The sequence below is a fragment of the Aythya ferina genome, assembly GCF_964211825.1.
Source record: "Aythya ferina genome assembly, chromosome: 4".
NCBI classification, from domain to species: domain Eukaryota; kingdom Metazoa; phylum Chordata; class Aves; order Anseriformes; family Anatidae; genus Aythya; species Aythya ferina.
In genome coordinates, this window is record NC_140300.1 from 41,432,654 (window position 1) to 41,460,327 (window position 27,674).

The following is a 27,674-nucleotide window of genomic DNA, read 5'->3' on the forward strand; positions in this document are numbered from 1 at the left end:
TACCTCACTCTTTTAATACATTAACTTTCTGGCCCTTTAGTCCATGCTTTTGTCTTTTAATCCAAACAGACGCCTGATTCCTCCTTAAACTTTTCAGCGTCTTGGCCCAATACTCAGGCAGCTTTAGTGCCAGATTACTGATGAGGAGCTACCTAGGTCTCCCAGAGGCCACTGCTGAACTGCAGCCTTTAATGATGGTTGGTTGTTAATAGCCACTTATTTGGCTGAAACTAAGGTTACCACTCATATTCAAGGTGGTTACTACACAAGTTTTCTGAATCCTACCATGATCTCTGCAAGCGCCTCTGTTACAGCAATGGAAAATTAATACTGAATTAGTAATAAAGTCACGTTCAGTCAAATGTTGCTCCTTGCATTGGCAAATATATATATATATATGTTATACATGCAAAACTGAATCATGACAGATTATACCCACAGAAAACAGCTCTTTCAAACCAGAGCTTCTCTCCTCAAAAATAAATAATTGCATTGTGGTAACAGGTTTTACCATCAGTAAGACACTGAGGCCACATGCTGTGCTGTCTTGATTTTTGGATAAATAAACCTGTGCCCTGTTGTTTTTTCGATGAATAAGCCTTCGGGACATGTGACAGTGTATGACTGGAACACAATGATTCAACATTCAGGCATTTTTAATCAACACTTTGAAAATTAAAATAATTAATGCTTGGTAAACATGTAATTGAACCTTACAGTGCTCTCCAGTACCTTCCTACTACTATGCATACTTCGCAGATACCAGCCCTGCAGTTAAGCAAGCTGCTTGCTGCCACCAGTGGACTCGATATCAGAGCCACGATTAGCACTCCAAAGTTCATGACTCATGGCACAGTTTCATTTTACAGTGAAACTAATCTAACAGCAAGCTGTGACTGAAAACGGAGGCCTGTCCGCCAACTCCCCCATGCCTCTGCTGCCCATCTTAAACTAGATTTAGCAGACTTGCAGCAACACGGCCATGCCACATGCTCAGCACCAGATGCCTTGAACCTACTGCAGTTATACGGCGATCCTACCTCTCAGGGAGACTAAATTACGTGCTATGTGGCTATCTCCAGACGTCAGCAGCAAGTCCAACGTGTTAGACTTGTTCATATGGGTGGAATAAGGAATGGGCAGATGTTGTGTCTAGAGCCTTGCCAGCCCTTAGGGAGGCCCTGCAGGAGAGCCACATTTTCCTTACCTAGAAAAGGTTCTGCTAGAAAACAGCCATCTCAAACATAAGGTGTTAAATGTCTGTAGGCTGACAGGATATCTTTAGCCCAGGGCTCTTAGTAACAGGTTTCCTTTCTGTCTTACTTTCTTTAAGATTTTTGAGTTATTAAGCCATTGTTTGCCTTACTTCGTTATTTGTGCTGTTTTACAGAAAGAGTAATTATTGTTCAGAATTATTAATAATCTTTGTTTGATGAAACATAAGTGGTTTTTTTCCCCTTTTTCAGAGTAAACATTTTAAAACATTTTATTGACTGAAGAATTCACTTGTTTTCGTTTGGTCATAACTTAGTAATATATTGATATAATGAAGTTAAGTTCAAATGAGAACAGAGGAACAGTTTGTGTTCCAAAATTTAGCTCATATGTATATACTGGTAATTGCATATTTAATGGTCAGGCTGTAATTAGGATCATTCCCACAGCTCAGGTTATTTTTAGCTCTGAAGTCATACACATATGCAGTGACTCAACCATCCATTGTAACTCTTAACCACTTGTTTGTCTTTACTAGTTCTATGACTGGAAATAAGTTAATTAAATGAAGAGTACGAATACTTGGTCACCTGGGTGCAAAAAGGAGTCTCCATGTTCCTACATTAGAGTTACCTTCCCTTTCTCCAAACTATATGACTCCGGCTATCAATTTCAGCTTTTCTTGGGTCAGGAGATTTTCAGACCTTTCTGTGGCTATCTCTGGAGAAACTGCCTCACCTGCATGGTGATCCAAGCAGCAGGTAGAGTTCTCCCACCCATGGCCATCATGTAAAACAAAGACAAAGCACTGAAGACCTCCTCTGACCTTTGGTCTCGCGGCTCACAGAAACACTTGATCCTGCCGACCTGTAGCTGCTCATGTTTTCTGCTTTCCCCATCTCTTCATGTACCTGCAAGCCATCCAGATTTCCAGATTTTCAGAAGGCCATCCCAGCTCTTTCACATTGGTTTCTGCTATTCATGGCAACTGCCTCTCTCATCATCATCCCTCCGTGGTGTGCCCCCTGAGCCTGCCACACCACCTCGCCTTTCTCCATTTCTTTTTGTTTCTTTCTCATACATCCTGACACATTTGAGCAACTCTGGAGCTGCCCCAACCTCCCTCCTTCTGTTCTCTATGTGATCCTCCCTCCACACGATGTCTCACTTTACCCTTTGTCTGTATGTACCTCTGGCATCTTGATTTCAAGCCCTCTTACTTTCAGAGTTCTGGCTGCACTCCTGACTGGACTGCTCTCCCATTCTGGCTTCAGAAGATACCATCAATAATTCTAGAGGAAAACAAAAAAGAGATTGCATGATCGGACTTGAGAAAAACTAAAAAATCCTGGTGTACACCATGTATTGTGCTTCACAGGTATACAAGCTACGTAACCCAGCACCTTCTTTGAGGTCAATTTTTTATGGGTATTAAGTACAAAGTCCTTTCGAAATTAAAAAGTTGAGAGATGTGAATACAGGAAACGTTACAAAGATAATTTAGGTAATTAATAAATTGGTGGTAATACTATCTGATACTTTGAACTACCTCAGAAACATCCCTAGGCCAAAACAACGTGTACAGGAACGTGATGACTCCGCCATGGCAATTTTTCTTGTGTGTTGAGACTTGTAGAGCTGTTATGGGCACGAGGAGCAAACAGAACAGGAGTGTGGAGGAGCCAAGGTGCGGCTGTGCGAGCAGTTTAAGGGCACGTTTGGAGTGTTTTATAAACGGTGTAGTCGATCTTTAAGTTAACTCTGAATTTCCTGACTCGATGCTTTGTGTTTTTGACATCTGCAGCACTTAAGGCTTTGTGCTGGTGTTTCTCTGAGGCAGCGGAGCGCTCCCTTCCCCTCCGCTCCGCTCCCACAACAGCCCCGAGCTCCCCTCAGCCTAACGACCGCCATAACACCGACGCCGCCATTACCCGCCCCCCTGAAGCCCCGCCCCCGACCGCCATCACGGCCGCCCCCGCCGCCGCGCGGCCCCGCCCCTCCCGCCGCGCGGCCCCGCCCCCTGCCGCCCGCCGCCCGCCATTGGCCGGGGCGGCGGGGGGGGCGGGGCGGGGCGGCAACGGCCTTTGCGCCGCGTCCTGCCGCTGCTGCCGCCGCCGCCGCCGCCGCTTCCCGTTTGCGCCGCGCCGCTTCCGGGTCGGAGGGAGGGAGGCAGGGAGGGGGGGCGGGGGGCAGCGTTCGGCGGCGTCCGTTGGGGCCGCGGCGCCTGAAGGGGGCCGGGGGCGGGGAGGGGCCGCCGGGGGGGCGGCATAGCGCGGCGGGGCGGCGGCAGGGCCGCGGGGAGGCGGCGGCGGCGGCCCCCGCCGAGGCCCGGTGCCGAGCCGGTCCTCCCGCCCGCCCGCCGCCGCCGCCGCCTCTCGGCCGATGCGTTGGCGGCGTCCGCCATGGACAAGATCCTGGAGGGGCTGGTGAGCTCGGCGCACCCGCTGCCGCTGAAGCGGGTGATCGTGCAGCGGGTGGTGGAGCTGGCCGAGACGCCGCTGAGCCGGGCGCAGTGCCGCGCCATGTTCGCGCTGGGCACCCGGCTGGTGCTGCAGGGCCCCGACCGCTTCCAGCGGCAGGTGGGCCGGCAGGTGCTGGAGGCCTACGGCCGGTACCACCGCGCCGAGTTCGAGGCGTTCTTCGACCGCGGGCTCGTCCTCGGCCTCCTGCAGCGCGGCTACGGCGAGCTGAGCAACCGCGACCCGGCCATCCTGGACTACATCCAGGCCGGGCTGCGCCTGATCATGAGCTGCCCGTCGGTGCTGGAGCTCTTCGAGCTGCTGCAGGTGGAGGCGCTGCGCCTGGTGTGCGAGCGGCCGGCGCCGCCGCTCTGCGCCCGCCTGTGCCAGCTGCTGGGCGACTTCCCGCAGTGCCTGCCCCGCGGCAGGAAGCTCTCGCTCGCCTTCTGCCAGCAGCTGGTGCGCAGCATCGCCCACTTCCAGAGCCAGGGCAGCCGGGAGGCCGAGCTGCGCCTCTACGTCTCGCAGGTGACGCAGGTGAGCGGGCTGCTGCGCAGCGTCTGGAAGGCCGAGCCCGACACGCTGCTGCCCTCCCTGCAGGAGCTCTTCGCCGTCATCTCGGCCACCGGTGAGCCCCGGGCCCGGGAGGGTGCCCCGTGCACCTAGGGAGCGCTAGGATGCGGTGTCTGGCCGCAGGCACTATGCCTAGCCAGAGATTGCTGAGAAAGGACCATGCGAAATAGCTGTGCAGGGCCCATGTTAACATCCAGCACACCAAACAGTTGTGAGGCACCGCAGTTTGCAGCAAAAAGCACCTCTCAGCCACAGAGGGGGAGGGAGGTGGCAGGTTGTCGCTGTCCTGTGCAGATACTGAATGGACAAAGGGCGCTGTAATTCAGCACTCTTCATGTGCTTAACCCCTTGAAACTTGTCTCGTTCTACCCTGTGTCAATATAACGTTAGGTTTAGGCTAGACTTGTTTCAGAACTTTACAGCTGCAGTCAAGCTGTTGCGAAAACGAGGTGTAGTTTTCCTGCAGGGATTTCTCCTCGTTTCTTACCATCTGGCCTGTTGAACTATTGCAGATACTTCATTTGAACCCTCGGTTGCACTGGCAAGTCTTGTGCAGCACATACCATTACAGATGATTACAGTACTCATCATGAGCCTTACTACAGATCCAAATGTGAAAGATGCAAGCATGACTCAAGCGCTGTGCAGGTACCGTATTTTATTGGGAAGGGGGAACACTCTTGACTTGGCCTTTTTAAAGTTACTTCTCTCTTCAGTTTAAAAAGAAAGGTATGAGGAAACTTTAAAGATGGCATTCAAAGTTATACTGCTTGGTATGTTAAACTTGTTTATATTGCTGATACCACGGATGTTACCAGCAAGGTTTCAGTTTAAGGTTACTGCCTTCATTGTTAGTATGTCTTCTTTGTCACACTTTGCTGGGACAGAATGAAGTATAGAAGGAAACTAAGAGGAAGCCAGCTGTGTTGCTTTTAAATGCTATTTTCTGTTTAGTAAATGCTATTTTCTGTTTAGATATCCCACTTGGTGGGAGACAGCTTAAACTAGGAAACTTGATGGGTTGTACTGTCAAACTGAGAAATAAGGCCTTGTTTTCTGAAGACTAGCCTTTCCACTTTTCGGAGGTGTAGATTGTCTCTCTCCTCTATTCTCTATCTGTAAAGAGAGGAAACAAATGAGTAGATCTCATTTCGGTTTAGATATGTATGACTTTTCAGTAGGATTTGTAGGTGACAGCCTATGTTTACGTCTTTACTCAAGTCTCCAGAAGTTTGACTGTTGTCAAAATGGTGGAGGAATGGCAATGACATAAAAACAATTGCACAGTGTACTTCCTGTCACTAATACTGTGAACATTGATTCAGATTGCTGTCTTGGCTAGCATCTTCAGAAATGTGAGTTCTATTAATATAATAAGGTGGCAACTAGAGAAAAATTAAGACCTTGACGTTCTTTACTGTCTTCCTAAAGTCTATGGAGGAAACTTCTGTTGAGCCCAGACAGAAAAATGAGTAAAGCAATTGAACAGGAAGCTTTTAGAGATTTGTATTGTCTTTTAATACCGTATAAGTATCCTGTTTTCAAACTACATCCATGTGAATGTAGCGTAATACTTGGATTCCTACAGTATAGTACTTACGTGTATCTTTGTGAAATACTGAGGTTGTTTCTGAAAATAGTCATTGTGTTCACTTGAAATTAGGAAGTTGTACATCATTTGAAAGCATAATATTAATTCTGGTGTTTAGAGACTTTAAAAGAATCACCTTGACTGGCCAGACTTCTCCAAAGGCACGTGCCCAGTCTAAAATTCGCAGCTGAGAAATTCAGAAGGTTTTGTGCGTACTAGTAACTTGCCAGTAATATACTGGTGATTAATTTTCATGTTTGTGTAGTTTTAATACTTAATTCTATTACCTGCTTCAACACAACGGGATTGTTTAATTGCACTTCTAGAATGGCTTCTCTGTATGCCTCTGCTTAGGGAAGTAAGGCAGTGCTGAGCTTTGGGTATAATAGGAGCTGCTATTATCAAGTAAGAGCTGCCTCGTAATGGTAGCTCTGTTTTTCATCTTGCTTTTGAAAGGGCTGTGCAATCTTACTTGCCTTATTCATGGAACAAATGCTTGACATTTAAGAGTCTCGTTCTACAGTCACAGGACTGACTTTTTAGGAACCCCTTGTTACTGTTGTTTTTTAGATACTGTTGTGTCAATGCTGTATCCAGTTTTGTTTTCTACCTCTGGCTACCCTTTGCACTAATTACTTGTTCCCTTCTGCTTTAAAAGGGTGCTCTTATAAAGGAGGTAATGCTGCTGGAATTTCTGGAGCACTGAATGGCTATGTTGTCATCAGGCTTGCATCATTTCCAGGAGGTGCAGAACTCCAGGCATCTCAAAGCCTGTGTTGAGAGTCACCAGCGCTTTGAGACTGCATATTAGAGACCCGTTTACTTGGTTCCTAAGGTTAACTTTTATGACACTGCATAGCCTGTCTAAAATTGAGTACAGATTAGTAAATAATGGGTAATCAGCAGATAAATTCAGTTGGGGTAATCAGTATTATATTATGTGCAGGTGAGTATAAGAAAGCGTGCTGTTTTTTGGCATTGAGGTGTTCATAATTGACTCAGCTGCCTCATTAAATCTTACCTGAAGCATCAGTGCAGAGAAGCAGGAAGTTGTTGAGTGCCCTCTGGGATGTATGACTCCTTTGAGGGTTTACTTCGGAGGTTTCAGAGGAAGTTTGTTAGCCACATTCAGAAGCATAACAAGAACCATGGTTCTTGTTTTCATGGTGCTCCAAATACGTTTAAAAGAAACTGAATTTTATTAGAATGAAAATGCTCCAGGTATGACCAGGCCCTTTGTCCAATTGGTCAAAATGTAAGACCTTATAAGAGATGTAAAATTTTTTTTTTTTTTTTTTTTTTTTTTTTGGTGGGGTGGGGAGGGAGATGCCAAGTAACTTGAGTTCTGTTGTTTTTTTCAAATGTGAGAGATTTACACTAAGTCTTTGTCTGGTAATGGTGCTAAGAAGATATCTTTGCAAAAAAAAAAAAAAAAACTTTTTAAGGGTGCAGAGATCAACATTTGATTTTATCCAGAGATACCAAATACTGTCGTGGTTAGGCACACATGAGTAGCAGGCCTGTTCATCATAGGATGGTATGAGGCAGAAGGATCTCTCAGGGCCTTGAGGATGTTATTTTGGTCAAACAAAACATCTTCTGTGTTTATGCACAGTCACCATGTCCCATATTAGTATCTGCCTTTGCGTTAAAATGCAGTAGCAATGGAGGAAGTGCAGCAGAGACCATCTAGTAACCTGAGAGTCTATCATAACCTACCAGATCTCAGATTTTGTTCTTAAGGACAGTCCTAAACATGTCTGCAGGCTTACCCGTGTTCTCTTTTGGCTTTCGTTTCTTGTCTTAAGAATATCAACTTTGCTTTTAGAAGCAGAAACAGACTGTAAGGATGGGAGTTGAATGTGTATCAATTACATGGACAATAAGCCTGTTCTTCACAAGGTTACTCATACTCAAATGGTAGCTATTGACCTATTAATGATAGTGGTGAATAGTTTAATAGTTAATTATACTGAATAGAGAAGACACAACATGGCAAGTCTTGTGACCAGAGTGTTGGGATGAAACACAAAGAGCCCCAGCTTCTGCCCAAAAGCAGTGTCTTGCATTTGTCGTTTGAGAATAAGTGTGGCTGAAACTGCATATATGAGCAGGATGGTAGTCAGAATACATTATAACCACTGTTCTGAAACAGGGCTCTATCAAAACACTCCTTAGTTACCTAAACAGTTAATTAAGAAAATTAAATATGTTGTCATTAGTCTTTAATCGATCTTGCAGGTCTTTGTGCTCCTGTTGAAAAGTACCAAGCCTACAAATTTAAGGGTGGGTGCTGAAGAGCACAATGCTATGGGACTTACAGATCTGTTTTTAGGTGCAGGTTAATTCTTTGCAGGCCAAAGGAGTTTTGGCCTAGATTGGATTCCTCATTTTGTAAAGCATATGAAAAGGCTGCTCACAAAAAGCATTTGAATATAACATCCTGAGGAAATGGGAGCTTTGTGTAAATTCAGAGCAAAGAATATTGTTGGCATGTTTCCTCCACGTGTTTTGTAGTGATATTGAAGAAATACAGGTAGATCTGTACTTGATTCTTAAACAAAAACAACACAACAAGGCAGTCTTAATCATTACTTTACAGAAGCCTTCCAATGTCATGTATGTGAGTAGTTCCTAATTGCAAGATATATGAATTAGGGGATGTTTGTATGCTACATGTTTTTCAGATCTAACTTGCAAACTAGATGTATTACCATAAAAAAAAAAATACAGCATGTCTGCAATACATGTCTGGTATTGCTCAACATGACTCTTAGCTTGCAATCCTAGGACTGAAACCCTTATTTCAGTTTGGAGCACTTCATTTGCCAGGAAGACCATAGGATGTGATTGTTTTCTTTCGGATTCATCACCACAAGCCATGTGGCATGTGCAGCAGACGATTTTCAGACTCCTTGTGTCAATAAATTCTCTTAGAAAGCCTTGCATGCAGTTCTTCACCATAAAATTCATCTATTGGGGTTTCAGATGACTGAAACTGACTTGAAACTAAATTCTAGAAGTTCTAACATCTTATGTAATTTGATGTTGGTTCCCATCAGTAGTTTATTTTATGTCTCGGTTTGTTGCAACTTTGTACTTGGAGCAAAAAAGAAAAGCAGCTTGTGCTCTTGTTCTGTGTAGTGCTTATGAGATAGCTCTTATCCAAGAGAAGCTATGCAGCTGTGCCATGTTAGCATTCTTCTACATTGCAAATCAAAACAGGGAAGATAGGACTGCTTGAAACTGTTAGATTCTCTTTGTTCCTTCTGGCTGATGACAGGAGACAGTAATATGTAAAACCTCTTGGATCTGTAGTGTGTGGCAGGATACATTCATATAGTATCCATGTCTTTTCAGTGTTTTCTTTATTCTGTTAAATAGGCTAGGAGCCTGCTAAATGAACCTATTTGTAGTGATGCTGACTGCTAGACTGGTTATGTGTAATCTGTTCAGCTCTGCTTAGAGTTTGAACTCCCAAAGAATTTATCTTTGAAGAACTTTTTCTGTGAAAACGAAGAAACAGACCTGTAACTTGCCTTTTTCATTGAATTATAGAATAGAATTGTAGCCGCCTTTAGATGGAAAGCAGCCTTTGGAGGTCATCTGGTCCAATCCTGTTCACAGCGGGGCCTGCTTCAGAGTCAGACCTTGTTGCTCAGGGCCCTTTTCCAGTTTAAGAACAGATAATGATAGAATCTGTGTCTTAGACTTGCTTCACATAACATGCTTGTCTGCCTTGAGTACCTGTGTGAATTGTCTGCTAATTTAGAAAGATCGGAGGGCTTTATTTTCAGCCCTTTGTTTCGTATGTTTCATTATATTTCCTAGGTACAGCTGAATTCATTTCACACTTCCTTGTTTCTTAGCTATATTGAAATTCTTCCTTTTGGAGCAAGTGTAGACCATAGGCTACTGATAGCTATTATAAGGTTTTTGTAACATCTACAGTGCTTTATGTTACTAGACTTTGCCTTTTTAAACGTAGTAGTCTTTTTTTCTGGTTTGTGTGGTAAATGCTGTAGGAGGGCATGTTGCCAATTACAGGCACTTTATCATCTTCAATTGTTTCTGGCACAAATAAAAAATTTATGTCTGTAAAAACTGAGTTCATTTTTTTGAATACAAAGAATATGTAATACTTAAATTTATCTTAATCTATTTTAATTATCTATTTATTGTATTCGATAGCTGATAATACAGCAATAAATTCGTAGAAATGAAACAAATTCCTATGACTGCCTAATACCCTTCCATTATTTCTTGTGAGTGTGTCTGTATAGAATGTTTTTGATGAGGTCAGAATCAAGTGGCATGTTGTTTGTTTTGTTGGTATATTTTACTAAACCAGTTTTCATTATCTTTCAGGATGATTGACTGGTTGTCTTGGCCTCTGGCTCAGCATGTAGAAACTTGGGTGATTGCACTGCTGAAAGGACTAGCTGCAGTCCAGAAATTTACTATCCTTATCGATGTCACTCTGCTGAAGATTGAGTTGGTATGTTGGAAAAGAACAAAACTGAAGGAGAGGGGAAGGAGTTGGTAACACAAGCAACAACAGACAGTTGCATAGCTGTTGCATATACTCTTTTTATTGTCCTGCATAGATGGTGTGAACTTGTAGCTTACAGTTACATGTAACTTTGTTTCAAATGGTTGAGGGTTTGGAAGTCTGTTTACATTTTTACTAGAATTTCACTTTCTAGATTTACTGAAAATAAATGTTTTGTTGCTTTTTAGGTATTTAATCGACTTTGGTTTCCTCTGGTGAGGCCTGGTGCCCTTGCTGTCCTTTCCCACATGTTACTTAGTTTCCAACATTCTCCAGAAGCTTTTCATTTGGTAAGTTACAGATTAAATGACTTTAAGTTGTTTTGAAATGTAATTCATATGGGCTTTTTAAATTGGGCACAAAGAGAAACAGAATTCAAGTGCTCGGATTTCATCTTTGTTTCAAGGTTCCAGAATCAGATTTCTGTGGGTTACAGGCTACAAGGCTTTCTAGCTGCCAGGTTCAGCAACTCAATCTGTAACTGGAAACGATGCTTTGTTCTTCCTGGTATGTACGGGTTTCTGGCAGTAGCATCTGGGGACCACATTCTGTCTTTGACCACGTACTTCGAGAATGACGTTTTACATGTTGTGAAGTCTACAGGTCAAGTTGGGCTGTGGGTTGGTCTTTCAGATACAACTGTTTAGAGAAAACAGACAACCAGTTATATTTCCTGCTATATATGGTCTAGTTGCCCTGGACAGATGTGCAAGAGCAAATAGTTCAGTTTAAGGAAGTTACGTGGTTGTGACATACATGTCTGCAAACTGAAAGGCGCTATTTTTAATGCATTTTCCAAAATACAACTCACCAGTTAAAGCAATAGGTATTAGGTTATGACAATTACTGCTTAGATTCATAGCAAGATGTATAACACCTTCCCTCACATCAAGTTCAGTGCCTAGCTGGAAGTTACTTTTAAGTGAAATATAGGTCTTTCAGACTTGACTATAATAATATCATGGTACGCAGTTCCTTTAAGCTGTCCCCAGGGCTCTTAGGCTTGAAGTGAACTCAAATGCTTAGCTTTCATTAGTGTCAGAGTAATTGTCTTAATGCCTGTTAAACTTCTGTTATTAAAAAAAAGAAAAAAAATTTCAACTCGTTCTCCTGCCCTACTCTGGATGTATGATAGAAAACTGAGTGACAAATTAAATAGACAAGTTGCTTTGAATGTGCTCAAAAACAAATATTTCATGTAGTTGCTATCCTGCTTTTCTTTGTTCTTGAGAGACAAAACATCCATGTGAAAAATGTAAAATAAAAGACAGTTAAAGCAAAATACCTATTTCTAGAATTACAGGGAAAACTAGTACTCTGTAATATATGCAACATTGCCTAAGCATGTCTTCAGCACTTGACCATTGCCATTTTCTCTCATTTTGAAACAACCTTTTTCACTTGCAATTGTGATACACTACTGTCATTCAGTATCCTATCATATTCTCCTGCATTTAAACTACTTGTTCACTATTTTAAAATTATGTCGAAGTGAAGTGGTTAAATAAACATTTCATAAGGGCTGCTGAATGTACTTTGCAGTGTATCTGAGTTAATGTTGCTCTTTGCTCTTTTTGAGCATCATTACCTGAATGACTTGCTTTTGAAGTCCTTGAAGAATGTTCTCTTGTACTTAAAATATGGAATTCAACCACAGTTTTTACAGGTGTATGACACTTTAGTTCAACTTCAGCCAAAAGTGATGCTTCTGTATATATTCCAGGTGTAACTTTGACTATTATGCAGTGTGCCAGAAGCAAGATTTTGATTCTCAATTAGACCTTTGGACTTGTACATTCTGTTCTTCCCACATGGCTTGTCTGTACAAAATTATCACATCTTGGGTTTTATTTATGCAAATCTCATTCTTGGAAGTTGACACTTAGTCACTGCTGTGTACGTGCGTTTGTAAAATGCGAAACTTTTAATTGCAGCTTTCACTGGTGACTATATGATTCATACAACAATTTATCTTGGTATTTTTGTTTTCAAAGAGTAGATATCTTGCTTGTAGGAAGAGTGGAGTTTGTTTCTGAGATACAAAAATATTTATACATACAGAACAACTGGTATTTGAGAACGTGGCAAATGAGTATTTTGCACCTGGCTCCTCTCAGTTTGGTGTTTTCAAGTATACTGGTTCATGTAACTTATGTACTTGCCTAAAATGGCCTTCTTACTTTTGTATACTTTCTGTGTTTAATGCAGAACAGTTTTAGCATGATGTGAAATGATTGCATCCGTTTTTTCCACAGTTGATCCATTTGATCACTTAGAAACAAGAAAGTGTCAAAAATATTTCAGTTAAGTCCCAGATTAAGTTTGGATAAGCCCTTAAGTCTAGGGCCCACACTGAAGTAACTTTATACTTGTTATGTTTTAAGATGAACGAATAAGACTTTTCACATTAAAAATACAGACAGAACTGTGTTGAAGAAGGGGAAAGAGTTAGACTAAATGTTGTTTTTATAATGAATTTAAAGCAGTAATGGATTTGAACTAATTCCCAAATAGGTTACTATTCTGATGGTATTTTTTTTGCTTGTGATAAATTATCTTGGTTTGAGCCAAGCTCTATCACTAGGTGGAGCTGCAAACCAGTTTCCATCTTTTAAAATAAAATCAGACCAATGCCTTACCTGCTTCAGATACTAAGATTAGATTCTGTTAAAGAAAAATTGAGACAATTTGTTTTAAAAACTACTTATGAAATTAGGACAGGATACTGAGCTGTTAGTGGTGGCACAAAAGCAAAATGTTTGCTCTAGTATCACTAATAAAATGAGTGCTTTGAACATACGACTATTTAAAAACTTGACATGCATATTCTGAGTTCATGAAGTTCTAAAACCTGGTGTATGAGGGCAAGACAGCACTAAACGATTAATTGTGCTGTTTGAAAATTGTCATGGGTGAAGAATAATGCGTGTGTTTTTCTGGTCACTGTTTCTCAATCGCTTGTTACCTTAAGAACAAAACGTTCCCTGCTATTTAGGGTGTGGAAACAGTGAAGTTGTCTGTAGAACAAAATTTGAAAATGGAATTGCTGTTTAATTCTTTCTTTTCCCTCCTTTAGGTTGTGCCACACGTGGTCAGCTTGGTTCACTCCTTCAAAAGTGATGGTTTACCTTCCAGTACAGCATTTTTGATGCAGTTGACTGAGTTGATACACTGTATGATGTATCATTATTCAGGTTTTCCAGAGCTCTATGAACCCATTCTGGAAGCTATTAAGGTATATTAGGAATGCAAAGATGGCGGGATGTTTCTGTTTTGTTTTCCCAAACATGAAAGCTCTAATCTGACAGATCTATATTGTTTAGAACATCCACTAGGAAATATGAGTTAACCACATAATCTGTTGTTGATTCTAACTATTTGAAATAAAGTTCTGATTGTCCACGAGATGATTATAACAGCCTTTACGAAGAGTCTGTAATTAGAGCCTTTATTAAAAACACAACCTAATTCCTTCAGCCTCATGTACCTAACAGTGTCTTTGCAAAGTCTATTCTAGGCATTGCGTTTCAACTCAAACTAGAAACTGTAGCTATCCAAATATAAGTTCACGTTCAGGAGTACTTAGAATGCTATAATTCACTGACTTTCTCCAAAACACCATGTAAACACTACATCTTAGTAGTGCAGTCAGTATTGCATGCCTCTGTGGGTAAAGGATACTGGCCTACACTGTTTCAAAGCCAAGGTCTGCTTTTTTGAGACAATATTTAATTTACCTAATAGATATTTTTCATTACTTAAGAGAAACTCATAAAGTAGGGGGTTACTGCCTGATTTTATAACAGTGGTATTTCACTGAAATGTTTTGAAGCCTAAAAAGCCCCCTATCAACTTCACTTCAAGTATTTTGGAGTTTTTATTCTTTTTTTTTTTCGGATTAGACAGCAGGAATGTATCTCCAGAAAAGGTTATGGATGTTTTGAGGTTCTATTAATGCATGGAATTTGCAAAGTAGTTTTGAGGGGTAGGAAAGATTATGTGTGTATGCAGATCCAAGATGTTTACCAGCCCCTTATTCGTGTCACTTGCTAGTTGACAAAAAAAGCCCTGAAGAAGAGGATTCAAGGATGTTGTTGTTTGTAATAGGACACTTTATTAGCTTTTGACTTGCCAGTCATTTGTGCTGTCAGTATCTTCAAAGGCAATAGCAGCATGTATGTACGAGGCTAGCAGGGGTGGCAAAAGGCTGAAGGAGAAGTCAGGAGTAAGGGAAGGTACTGCCATCCAGCAGTATCTTATATCTATTATAAAAGCAAATATACAAGTCTATTAAAACGGTTTGTTTCTTTTGTAGGATATGCCCAAACCCAGTGAAGAGAAGATTAAGTTGATTCTCAGTCAGAGCGCCTGGACTTCTCAATCCAGTTCTTTGCCGTCTTGTTTATCTAGACTTTCTGGAAAATCTGAAACTGGGAAGACCGGTCTAATTAATCTGGGAAATACTTGCTACATGAACAGTGTTATTCAGGCACTTTTTATGGCTACAGAGTAAGCCCTTTTTTACCGGCTCTTTTCATTGCAAGTTGACTGTTGCAGTTTTCTTGCCTTTCATTGAATATAAACATGTCCTGAGTTAGTCAGCTGCCCAGGGCTGGGTGTCTTTCTTTGCACTTACATGCTGGTTGCTTTTCTAAAATCCATCTCTGTGGAACTGCAATTTCAGCTGTTAAAAATCCTGATGTTTTCTGTTCATTGTCAAAAATGTATACGCATTGAACTAACAAAAGCATTTTAACAGTGACTCAATGTGTCTTTCCAGTGTCTAAAATGGGACTTCAGTGTCTGTCTTCCAGGTCCTGGACAAATCACCTGTTCTTTGCTCTCGTTAATATTTTAAAAATTGTATGGTGATGCTTTTGTGACAATCTGGAAGCTGTTGGGGGGGGGGGAGGAGGGTGTTGGGGTGTCCCATCTTACACACTTAAATATTTGGAGAAATCACGTTGTACAATGAGCTCCTGCTGTACAGTAGTTATACACTTCTGCACTAGAGCAGAATCCAGGGATTGAAGGGAAAGTGCTCAAGTGTTCTATGTCTTGCTGTCTTTCAAACTGAAGTAATCTGAGATGGAATGATGCCTGCATTGCTGTTAGAAAGCTACGAGGGAAATTAACATTTATTTCTTATTTCAGTTTCAGAAGACATGTTTTATCTCTGAATCTAAATGGGTGTAATTCACTAATGAGAAAATTGCAGCATCTTTTTGCATTCTTGGCCCATACCCAGGTATGACAGCTTTCGATCTTTTTTTAAGCTCAGATTTGTATACCAAAATTTAGGAAGTGGCATCACGCCATGGGAGTATACTACAGTACCTTAAATATAAAATGCGGTGCATTTGTAGGGGAATGAGTCTGCCTCCAAATGTTTAGATGACATTAATGGAATTAGAGTAATCTATTTTGTAAGTGGAACACTCACTTATGAACAACCAAATGACAAAATCATTTCTGTTTTTATGGATGGATAGTAATGTGTTTTCTTTCAGAAGGCAAAACAGGAAAAAAAAAATTAAAAAAAAGACCTGAATTGATACACCAGTTCATTTTATGCAACTTCATGGGATGAAGTTCTGTAGTGATTTCTACGTTAAATTTTAACGTCGTTCAACTTCTGATTTGACCTTTATTAAATGAAACACTGAAGTATTTTCCTAGTAATAGGAAGACAAAAGACAGTGATTAATACCAACCAACTTTTTGCAAACGTCATGAGGATGGATCACCTTAAAAATAAATTGATACTAATCAAATATTGGTGTGCTTCTGAAGTATGTCTTTTTCAAGCTTGCCAGCAAGAACATTAACTTGCTCTTAGACTTAATGCCTGGCTTATGCTCCCTACACGTAGAATATTTGCAGGAACCACTACTTTTTTCTGTACTAGCGGTGATTGCTACAAAATTAAGGGTTAATACTTGTTTTTCTCCTCCTATGATTAAATTGTTTAGATGTGTAAATGTACCGTGTTTCACACAATTCTTTCAGCATGAAGTGGTTCAGAGTCCAGCTGTTTGTATCAAAATGATTTAACAAAATGTTTCAGTTCTAATTTATCATTGTCTGTCTATTTCATACGCTAACAGAGGGAGGCATATGCTCCTAGAATTTTCTTTGAGGCTTCCAGGCCACCATGGTTCACTCCTCGATCCCAGCAGGATTGCTCAGAATATCTCCGGTTCCTTCTAGACAGGTACAGTTATCATGCCATTAATGAGTAGAAATCTGCAGCCCTCTCACATAATGCCGAGCTTCTTATTAGGAGCAGTCATCTAATAGTGCAATTGCATGAGTGAAAATTAGGTATTTTGGGTTTGTCCCCTGACTGTGTGTGTCATAAATCATCTCTGAAAAACTTTTTTTCTTGAGTTTGATCCACGGTCAAGTCCAAATACAGTCTTTTGTCCGCATCATCTAAAGCAGGTTGTGTTGGTGGTGGTGATTTTTTTTTTTTTTTTTTTTTTTTAAACATGAGCTTAAACTTGGGTGTGACTTAGGTTAGCTGTGGTCCCATTGTAAAATTCATGTGGTCGCTGAAAGCTGTTTAGTCACAGATCTGGAATTTCATCTTAGTGTAGGCAGCTATATTTCATATAGGTTAGATAAGTAATGAAGAGATGTGCATGCCTTTATAACTAGTTGTTTATAAACAAGTTAATTAATTGTGACACAGATAAAACCCACAATTTATTTGTAAGCTTACTTAATTTCAGCATGCTAAGTATTTTTACTGAGTTTTGGCTTAAGCAATATGCTTAGACACATGCTGCTTTTGGAGAATTTTATTTCAGTTGGCAAAGTGTCCTTTTTTTCCCTGTGTTAGGTTACTTTTACTACAGTTTCTGACTTTCTTGGGTGCGAGATCTTGACCTTCTCTTTTCCTTGGAAGTAGTCTGGCACAATATAAAGTAGCTACTTCTTTCTTTTACAAAACCTGGCATGAACAAGTCCAATGGAGACTTGATATAGGATGGTAAACTAGTAAGCAACGTTCTTAATAAATGCATACTGGTTCTCGCAGTGCATTCATTGTGTTCAGCTACATATAAAATTTGCATAAAAATCCTTATGCTTTCACTTTATAGTTCACTTAATAGTCTACTAGATAGTACTGAACTGTGTGGTTTGGCTCACTTATATGAATGGTAACAGTTTTTTTAATGTACGAGGTTTCTATTCACTTGACCATTGATTTTTTTAGCATAGCTTGAAAAGAAGTCTCAGATGTTGCAGCTGTGTTTCTTTGAAAAACAGTACCACTACTTGTACTTTTTTCTTTGTCTTCAGGCTGCATGAAGAAGAGAAAACTCTGAAAGCATTGTCTTCAGTGAAGGCTCCTGAAAGTAGGAAGAATGACGAGTCCCAGACACAAGAAACTGTCCATAAAGCACAGGTATTTGCTGAAGCACCTTGTTTGGGAAGTGAAGAAAGAACTCTCATAGAGAAAATGTTTGGAGGAAAACTGAAGACTACTATATGCTGTTTGAACTGCAAAAGCACATCTCAAAAGGAAGAAGCTTTCACAGATCTCTCCCTGGCTTTCTGTCCTCCAGCATCCTTGGAGAATGTTGGTTCAAAATGTGTGGACTGTTCTGAAATGAAAGATGACTGTGGGGTGGAAACAAGTACTTCAGCAACTATTCCTGCTGGAGAAACTCCTGTCAATAGCGTGGAAATAAATGGTGGATGCGATGCAGTTACAAATGAAGGAACCACAAAAGATTTATCTGCTGAGCTGAACTCTGAGACCAATTCTGAACTCAACAAAGGTCAAGAAAACAGGGACATGTCTCAGAGACTAGTAGGGAAAAATACCCCATCAGTTACAGACTTACTGAATTATTTTCTGGCACCTGAGATCCTCAGTGGAGACAATAAATATTATTGTGAAAAGTGTGCCTCTCTACAGAATGCTGAGAAAACTATGCAAATCATTGAGGAACCTGAATACCTCATTCTCACACTTCTGAGATTTTCATATGATCCAAAGTGTCATATAAGACGTAAGATCTTGGACAATGTTTCTCTGCCACTTGTTCTGGAACTGCCAGTCAAAACAGCAACATCACCTCTACCTGTAGTTTCAGGAGGTTGGTCTGTTGATGTTGAGGTTTCTGATACTGGAGAAAATCTTGCTAAAAAACTTAAGCCCTCTGGTGCTGATGAAGTGTCCTGTCCACAGCTGGTGCCCTACACCCTAAGCTCTGTGGTGGTACACTCTGGCGTATCCTCTGAAAGTGGACATTACTATTCGTATGCTAGAAATGTTACTGGTTCAGGGCCTTCAGGACTGCGTCATCAGTCTAAAGCTCTCTCTTTAGTTTGCCCTCAAAATAAGTTGTTGGCAGAGGAGAGTCCTTGTACTGTTATAGAAAATGAGCTGGACACTGAGATGTCAAAAGAATGGTTTCTGTTCAATGACAGCAGAGTGACATTTACCTCATTTCAGTCAGTCCAGAAAATTACCAGTAGATTTCCGAAGGACACTGCTTATGTTCTCTTTTACAAAAAACAGAATAACACCTGTGGCTTCAACACCAATTCAGCAAATGGACTCTGGGTAAATGGAGACCCTCCCTTGCAAAAAGACCTCATGGATGCAATTACAAAAGATAACAAATTATACTTGCAGGTAAGTTTCAAGTAATATGCCAAGAGTGGTCTCCTTAACACAAGAAGAGTTAAAATAAAAAGAGAAAAGGTAGCTCTAGAGTATTCTCATACGTGAACTTGGTAAATCACAAATCCATCTTCGATCTTGACCTGTACTATGAAATCTGTCTAGGAACTTGATCAGCTGTCTCTATTAGGCATGAAGCACAAGCGAAAACAGTTTGAACTGGTCCTTTAACCATTTGTAACAATATGCAGGAAGAGCTTGTCAAACAGTACTAAGTTGCGTTGCCTTTTGTAAATTGGAAGAATGGCTGAAGTATATTAACTTCACGGTTCTTAAGTGTGTTGTCATTTCAAGTGACATCTGTACAACTGATTGCCAAATGCTGTAACAATTAAATTGAAGACCACGTGCTAGTGACTAGGTTCTGCTTTCCTTTTGCTTTTTTTTTCTCTGGGAACTCTTCCTTTTTGTAGTAGCTGTATTTTATATTGCTGTTACTTAAAAACGCTGTGCTCCACATGAAAATGTGGTTTTGAGCACCACTGCTATGTTTAGGCTGTCTTGTATTAAATGTTTTATTGTGTGTTCCTTGGGTTAAGCTATTCCTGGGAGTTACAGGCCTACTCAAATTAGAAAAATTAATTTCAAATTGGGAAAGAACAGATCAATCTTGCTGTGAGAATCTTTTAATGAATCTTCTTATAATAGTCACAGGTATGTGATAAACATTAAGCTGGAAGCTTCACTAGCCATTCTGCTGTTTTCTGACTATTTAAAACATTTGTGTGCTAAACATCATTGATTATATGCTGTCTCTCTTCTTGCTTATACAAGGTGACATAAGGCTTAGCTTCTTCAGCAGCAGTTCCAAATAACATTTTTGGTCAGAATTGCTTTCATTTCTTTCCACTTATGTATGATTGTATTCTACAGCTAACTTCAAACTCAAAACTTAAATGGGGTTCTCTAAGTCAATATTTTAAAGACCATTTTGAGTTAACTTGTGGAACATAGTAAAAAGTTACATTGGTCTCTTTGAATACTGCTGTACACTTGGAAGTGGAGGAAAATTGGTGTGACTTTGTAAGACTTAGTCACTTGACAGACACACAAATGTTGTTTTGAATACTCTTTCAGACTAAAGCTTTCTGCATAGAGAATGTCACTTAAATTACGTAAAGAATTGTTATCTTCTCACGTAAGTTGGCTTTCACTTCTAAGCTATTAGTGTCTTGAAAACCTTTCCCTTAAAACTCACGTGTCCTTAAAATGAAAAAAGGTTGATATTTTTCACATATATGGTGTTTATTGTTACTTCTTAAAATTTAGTCTTCTACACACATTGAAATGCTGAATTCTTACATATTAGCTTCTTAGATGTTGAGATCCTGTTCTTTTCTCAGTTTAAATGAGACTGTTAAAAATGCTTAGTACTTTATCAAATTAGGTCTAGTGTTGTGATCTTTTGAATTAGGTTATTGTACTTTTGAGAAGTCTAATTTCAGTGTTTGGAGTTCCAAACAAGTATTATGTGAAGAATAGACTTCGCTATTGAGGAAGCCTTCACTTTTTTTGAAACGAGGTGATTTAAAAAAAAAAAAAAAAAAAATCCTCTACTGTAGTGCTTTAGTTTTATTATTGCATACCAGCTGACCACAAGATAAACTAAAGTATTTTCATTTCAAATATCATAACCTGCAGTATGAGTAGCTCCCACTCCAATTAAAACAAATTAAAAATTGCTTTCTGAGAACAAGTGAAAGGTTTTTGGGGGGAGGAGAGGAATGATTTGTGGTGTTCTCAGTCCACAGAACTATGGTGACTATTGAGATTTGCTTAACTGGTTGGTGTCTTTTTTCAGTAAAGAAATGTAATTGGTCTAAAAACATGAAGCATTTGCTTTGTATGGAAACAAGGATATTTCTTGTGGAAATTGTAGTGGTGTTTGCTATACTAGAACAGCCAATACAGGCTGATAATTAAGTCAGCATATGCCTTGAGAAGAAAGAGATCGGCTCATTTAGCACAAACTATTAAACACGAATCAAGCACGAAAGATCTTAAATTGGTAGACATTTAGACATAGTAGGCATCAGTTGTTTTAGCACTGGATGTCATGATAGGGTATAGTTCTTAATACTGTCAAGAAGCTTTAATTGGTGATTTGATCACTGCTCTGTATTTCTCATGTGTATGCATGCATAGAGATGCCTTCTGTCTATAATAAGAAACAGTTTTATATACTCTAGCAAAGAATTTAGATCATGAGTGAAGTTTATCCTATTCTCAGTGCATTGTGGCTGCTTCTGCATGTTCTCTTAAGCAATTGATAGAAAGCTCTGCTCGTCACTTGTTTGTGTCCTGCATCCAGTGCAATGCTGTGATGGGGGGCTCCAGAGCTGGGAGTCATCCCTTGCATGTAAGTCGTGTGCAAAATATGGTGGTGTTGCTATTAGTGACTGTCACCACTGGTAGTAGTGAAAACAAGATTCATCTCCTCTGCAAGGAAGCCTCATAATAGATTGCTGTGATCTGTGTTGTGAAAGGTGCCTAATACAAAATAAGCATGAAATAACAACCTAGTAACTGCAGAAAAGGAAATGACTCTGTAGCTGAATCTGACAAAAAAAAAAACAAAACAAAAAAAAAACACTTAAATTTAAGATGTTTTGAAATTTGTAGCTGAAAATAAAAGCTTTATTTACTATCAGGTAATCTGCAGACCTATTTCTGATGCTTATGTTCTTCTTTAATCCAGTTTGCCAAGTAAAACTCAACTACCTTGTTTTAAGAAGTGTGAAGAGTTGTCTGGAGGGACAAAAGTGGAGGAGGGAGTAAGGAGAACTCCTTTTTTGGTTTGGTTCCTTGCTGCATTAAAACAAAGATGTTACAAACAACTAAGCAAAAAAGAAAAAACAGCCAAGGTGCAGTGTAGCAGTTTTCCCACTGTTAGGCTTTGAGGAGACATTCTGTCCTAAGTTAAACAGCATTTTTCAGCTAACGAGGGAATTTACACAAGTCCTGCTACTTAAATCAAAATTCCTGTTGGTTTCTGGTACAAAAAGTAAGTTTTGTATTCCCTAGGTATTAAGTAGTTTTTCTGTGTTATAGTTAACAGATGCATAAGAATCCACATACTGTTGGAGACTGTCCTTGAAAGACAGTATTATACAGTGGTCAGCATATCTGATTTGACAGTTTTTTAAAAGTCTTTTATATGGTTTTGGAAATCGGTATTCTTTTCAGTACTGCAAAATAGTTTAATACTTAGACTATGTTTTTATAAGAGGACAGTCAACTGTCCCACAGTTTAGATCTATACATGTTATTTGTAGCACTTAGGAATTTGCATGGACAAATCTATTCAGCACCTTCATGGTAATGTAACAGTCTTAGGTTTTTGGCTCCATTCCTTGCTTTCACCAGGAGGTGGTGGAGAAGAAAAGGAACAACTGTAGGTGATCATTGTGGTTCTGAAAATCCTGTGAAAATTCCTTGCTGTTGCCTGGAGATTGTGGTGTGCAGTGACCAGCTGTCACGTGAAGCCTGCCAGTGTGATCATTAGCACCTAAATGCTCTCTTCTTGCTTCTGAAATAAATAGAGCTTTTATTTTACATCTTTATTGTTGGTGTTCAAGAACCCAACCCTGACTTCCCTCCCTGGACTTCTGAGGCTTTTGGCCAATTTGAGAAAGGGATACTTAAGCACAAGCTACTGCAAGGTTTGTGAAACAAGCTGGAGAGAGAAAATGTATGGTATCTCTGAGGGAAGAGCCTGTGCTCCTTCATGGCTCCTGAGATGTCTAATAAGAGGATGTTCACGCCTGTAAAACAAGCTGGCAGGAAGCTATGCTTTGTTACCTTTGCTTCTCATGCAGGTACTTCTTCCTTGTGTGTTCCTGCAGCTTATTCTCATTTGTTTTCTGGAGTATTTGAGAGTTGTGAAGACCTACTCATGTTAACACAGGGTTAGCATCACAGTAACTGTTGCAAGTTAAAAGTCTACACTGCATGGAAATGAAACGCTTGTTGGACTTCTTGCATTTTATCTGATTATGTTGCTCATTCATGCCATTGATAACGTGGAATGAAATTGTGGGCTTAAAATAAATAACATTGGTGTAAAAGTTCTGCATTTCAGTTTGGCAACAGAGATCAAGGGCGTCTTAAAAATTCTGGGATGAAAATTCATGGGAAGTGTATACGAATTGGATGTTTTGTTAGCTTTTGATCAGCAGTCTAACCTTTTTAGAAGCATCCCATATAACTTCACAATGTTTCGAGCTTAAATTTAAGTGGATTTAATTATGAATCACATACACGTAATCATGTTCAGCAAAATTGTGCCTCTGGGAATGGCTGTGGATGTTGCCTTAAACTTGGATTTCAACAAGGTAACTGTTGAGCCTTTAGAGTTAACAAGCTAGCAAATGTTGCCTTTAAAGCTGTTTTTACAAATTTACTAGAAATTAAATGACTCTAGGATTTTTTTAATGGTCTGTTTTCTTTCATTTCAGGAGCAAGAGCTTAGTGCTCGAACACAAGCACTTCAAGCTGCCTCAGCCTCGTGCTCTTTCCGCCCCAATGGATTTGATGACAACGATCCCCCAGGAAGCTGTGGACCAGCAGGTGGAGGAGGAGGGGGTGGGTTCAGTACTGTTGGTAGATTAGTCTTTTGACTACGAAGACGACCTGGAATACACTGGTTCCAAAGCAACCCGGTAATGCTGAGGACAATTAGAACTTTGGAACATTGTCATATATTGTACCAAGTTTTGAGACTTGATTGTTGTTCAAAAGCAAATGTTGGGGTTTTTTTGCTTGTGTTTTATTTGAAATAAATAAGCGCATAATGGAAAAAAACTACCTCTTAAAAATTCAGTTGCTTTTATGGTAAGAGACACTTGCCGAAAAGACAAAGTGGAGATTTTTAAGTAGTTTTTAATGACACTGCGTTAAACTCAACAAGTGCATGTACATCATTTTCTATTTTCCTTATCCACTGAACGAGGATAGTTCATTTTGACTCTGATGGCGTTGCTTTATGTGGAAATGACTTTGGATGGGTTATACTGCATACATAGTTTCCCACCCCACCTTATTAACAAATCTGATACCTTTATGATTTCTAAATATGATGCAATCTTATAATGAAGGCAATAACTTAAGATGTGACATGCTACAGTACTTTAAAAAAAATATTAAATATATTTGCAGCATAAATGTAAAGAAGAAAAACATATAAATATTTGCTAAGATGTTTTCCAAAACTGCATGTTCTGTAGGAACAATGTTTTTAAATAGAAGTTAACTTTGTAGTGTTTCTAATTTTTTTGAGAATTTTAAAATTATTTCAGGGAATATATCTGCTGTGTATTTGAAAGGATGAGATTCTGTATGTGCCTTGCAGAACTGTAACTTGAAAACAACTTTCTGAGGCTGCAGAAAAGGGACAATATGTTAGTCAAGTTTTTCCAGTATTAGGAATCAAGCTGGGTTTAGAAATCCATTAGGCTTCCAGAAATTAAAAAAATAATAATAATAATCTGGTAGTGAGAAATGCAGTAAGTTTTTTCCATTATTTTTGATTCAAAAGGCTAAACCTAGTAATTTAATTGGTTAAGCTGGTCATAATTATTGAGCTATACTTCTGAAATTGCAGGAAGGCTGCCTGTATTGATCCTTGCTGAGGATCTGTGCTTCTAAGAGTCTTTTTGAGTTTGGCCTTCTGATTTTGCTTACAGAGCAATTTCTGGTGAGTTCAGGTTTTAAGTGTCTGCAGAAGACCAAAATGGCATTGTCTATGGAGCAATGTTTGCTGGCTTGTTCTGTTAGTCTTGGCAGAAACAGAAGCTTTGTTTTTAATGTGCAATGAGGATAACGGAAGTAAAGGAATTACACTGAATCTGGTGATTAATTCTTAACTTGAATAATCTTATAGTGAAGTGTAAATTTATTTAAAGTATTTTTACAAGATTCTGCACTGTTTTGCTGTGTTTTTATATTAAGTGACAAAGCGTATCCTTAAAGAGCATGCAAACCTGGCAAGTGTTAGCTTAACTGTATAATTTTTTTTCAGAAAATGCCTTTAAAAAGCATTAAATGAGTTTTTTTTAAAAAAATTGTTCATATAATAACAAATATTTGGATTTTAGTCCATAGTAAGGTATCTTAGCTTGCAAACTATTTTTATATTATCACTAAAACTGTGCTACTTGCTCTGCTGTAGGTTCATGTTACTGCTCAAGAAGGCTAGAGCAGGTCACCTTAATTTTTTTTAGTAGGCTTCAAGCTCTGTTTTGACTTTAGTACCTCACCTTTGACCTGTGCTTTCATTGCTGCCTCAGTTGTGGGTTTCTGAATCAGGGGATTCAGCTGTGGAAATGGGGGATGATACGAGACCATTGTGAGGAATGTTCTCATTCAGTTTGGGTGAGGTTGTCTTGAAAGCGCGCTCCATCTTACAGTTCTGTAGCTTTCAGTCCAAGGAGGTTTTTCATTTCCTTCTGGGTTTCTTTGCCAGGTGGCTCTGGCTTTAAAATGTTCTTATGACAGGCAAATTACGCTTTACTCTTCCAAATTATGGAAAGGACACTATAAAAAGCTGTCTATTTGTGTTACAATGGGAGTGTTTTGTCTCTGCTGTTGATTTAAGACACTAGAAGTTAAAAGCAGGAGCAAGTGCTTTTACTCTATATGAAGTCAGAGTTTTTTGTAAAGGTCAATCTTGTTTTTACGTTCTCGAAGTAAAAATGCTAATTATGTATCCCACCTAAAATGTGTGGTATGACTTTGTATACCTATTGTACTATATCTATTTCATGAGCTCTTACAAGGCTTTTTATGCTCTTGTTAGCCTATTCTATCTTAGATGTTAAATATGGAAACTTTGTTGGAGGAATGCCATAGGGCTGGATCTCCTTAAGTGTAAAATGATGGTATGTCTGAAATTGAAAATATCCTTTATTTTTTACTTGACTTGTGTTGATGCAGTTACTTTGGGTTTTACAAATGGAATTTGAACTCGAAATACCTATTTGCAAGTCTGCCTGTTGACCTGACAACCCTCATAGGTAGATGGATACCTTAATATGAAAGGTTTCAATAAAGCTAGTGAAAGTGGAGTATTTCTCACTTTGAACTGTACAGATTTTCATTGTTTACAGTAATGGCACTGCATGTTCTGGACACTGTTCTTTCATTCTGTGTACATATGGTACTTCAGTTTGTCTGTGACTGAATGCTGGATGGTTTGTTTATTGACCTTTTTGGCTCCATTCTTAATTTGCTTTCCATCTGAGTTGAAGTTGATTAAGTAGAAAGATACAAAATACATAATGCTATGTCGGAAGCTTACTTCTTGTTGTTTCCTTTCTTGAAGGATATACTATGGTACCAAACTCAAGGATGGTATGTCTTTTAAAAAATCATATTTCCTTATACTAAGAGATTGTGTTATGGTCTTTGTTTTAATGGTCAGTGAAATTGTATCAACTTTCCTCCATGCAGTTCACTTTCTATAGTTCTTTGTGTGGAACATTGTAGTGGATTCCTGTGAGTGTCACCAGCATAACAAGTGATTACAATATCTGTGAATCTCATTATTCCAAATGAGGAGAGAAAAGCTTCATTCGGATAGCTAAAAGAATCAACTTCAGAACAGCTCTTTTTTTTTTTTTTTTTTTTCCCCTCTTGTATGCCTGCTCAGGAAAGTTAGATATCTCATCTGCTGTGTCCTCTGGAAGTTTGATTTTATGGGTAAGCGTTTTCTTTTTTTTTCTTTTTTTTTTTAACTCTGTATCTGTAAAAATTGTATATGAAGTGAGGATACTTGTTTATACAAATAGTAGGTGAAGAGTAGAAGCACCGTGGGCTAAATGTTTGTTAGAACAAAAGCAAGTATAAACTTTGTGTGGATAAGTCTTAGATTAGAAATTTACTAATTGCTGGGACTAATTCTGGAACAGCCTTACAGGCAGAGACCTGCTTTGAAGGAAGAGCCAAGTATATCTGTGTAAGAAATTAAATGCAAAGCAGTGTCTGAAGAGTAGGCAACTAGACTTGATAAACCAGAGGCCTCTAGAGCTTTTCTCTTCCTTTGGCATTCTGGTCTTGATGTTACTTATCTTGCTTTTAAGGCTCAGAGTAGAGGCAAGTGTAAACCAAGGGAATACTGGAGCACAGCGTAACAGTAGCAATAAAAAGGGCTGAGTGCTTAATGTTGGGTGTACTTGCTTTCTGATAAAGTGGAATGTGGCATAAAAGTAAAGTAATAGAAAGTGGAATCTAGGCAGGCCTGTGATCCAGAGATGTGTTCAGGTTTGAATGCAAGATTGATTACCCTGGTAATAGCCTGCAGTAGGATGTAATGGGTTGTAGCACTTCATGGCCTCAGTAGGCTGGGATCAAATGTAAAATTAATGAAATCATTGCACTTCTTCAATGAGTGAAGGAAAGATCTATGATATAAACAAGAGGTTGGAATAGACGAACTTGAAAGCTTTCATGTTTTTTTCTTTTACAGATGATTGTCTTATGTACACCTTAAACTAAATTCATAGCTTGAGTATAATGCTTCAAAAATCATATAGGTGTCAGGTCAAATATAACAATTAAGAACCAAAAATAGTGGGAAGTTATTTG

General features: G+C 39.4%; 1 protein-coding gene across 1 annotated transcript; it reads left to right on the plus strand.

Annotated features, from left to right (window-relative positions):
* Positions 1–3,491: 3,491 nt before the first annotated feature.
* Positions 3,492–23,894, plus strand: USP38 (ubiquitin specific peptidase 38). Its single transcript, XM_084518111.1, has 10 exons — positions 3,492–4,302; positions 4,760–4,895; positions 10,207–10,336; positions 10,579–10,680; positions 13,467–13,625; positions 14,706–14,899; positions 15,545–15,638; positions 16,498–16,604; positions 17,699–19,043; positions 23,549–23,894. The coding sequence occupies exons 1-10, from the start codon at positions 3,618–3,620 to the stop codon at positions 23,708–23,710; spliced, it is 3,114 nt and encodes a 1,037-aa protein (XP_084374237.1). The 5' UTR covers positions 3,492–3,617; the 3' UTR covers positions 23,711–23,894.
* The last annotated feature ends 3,780 nt before the right edge of the window (positions 23,895–27,674 follow it).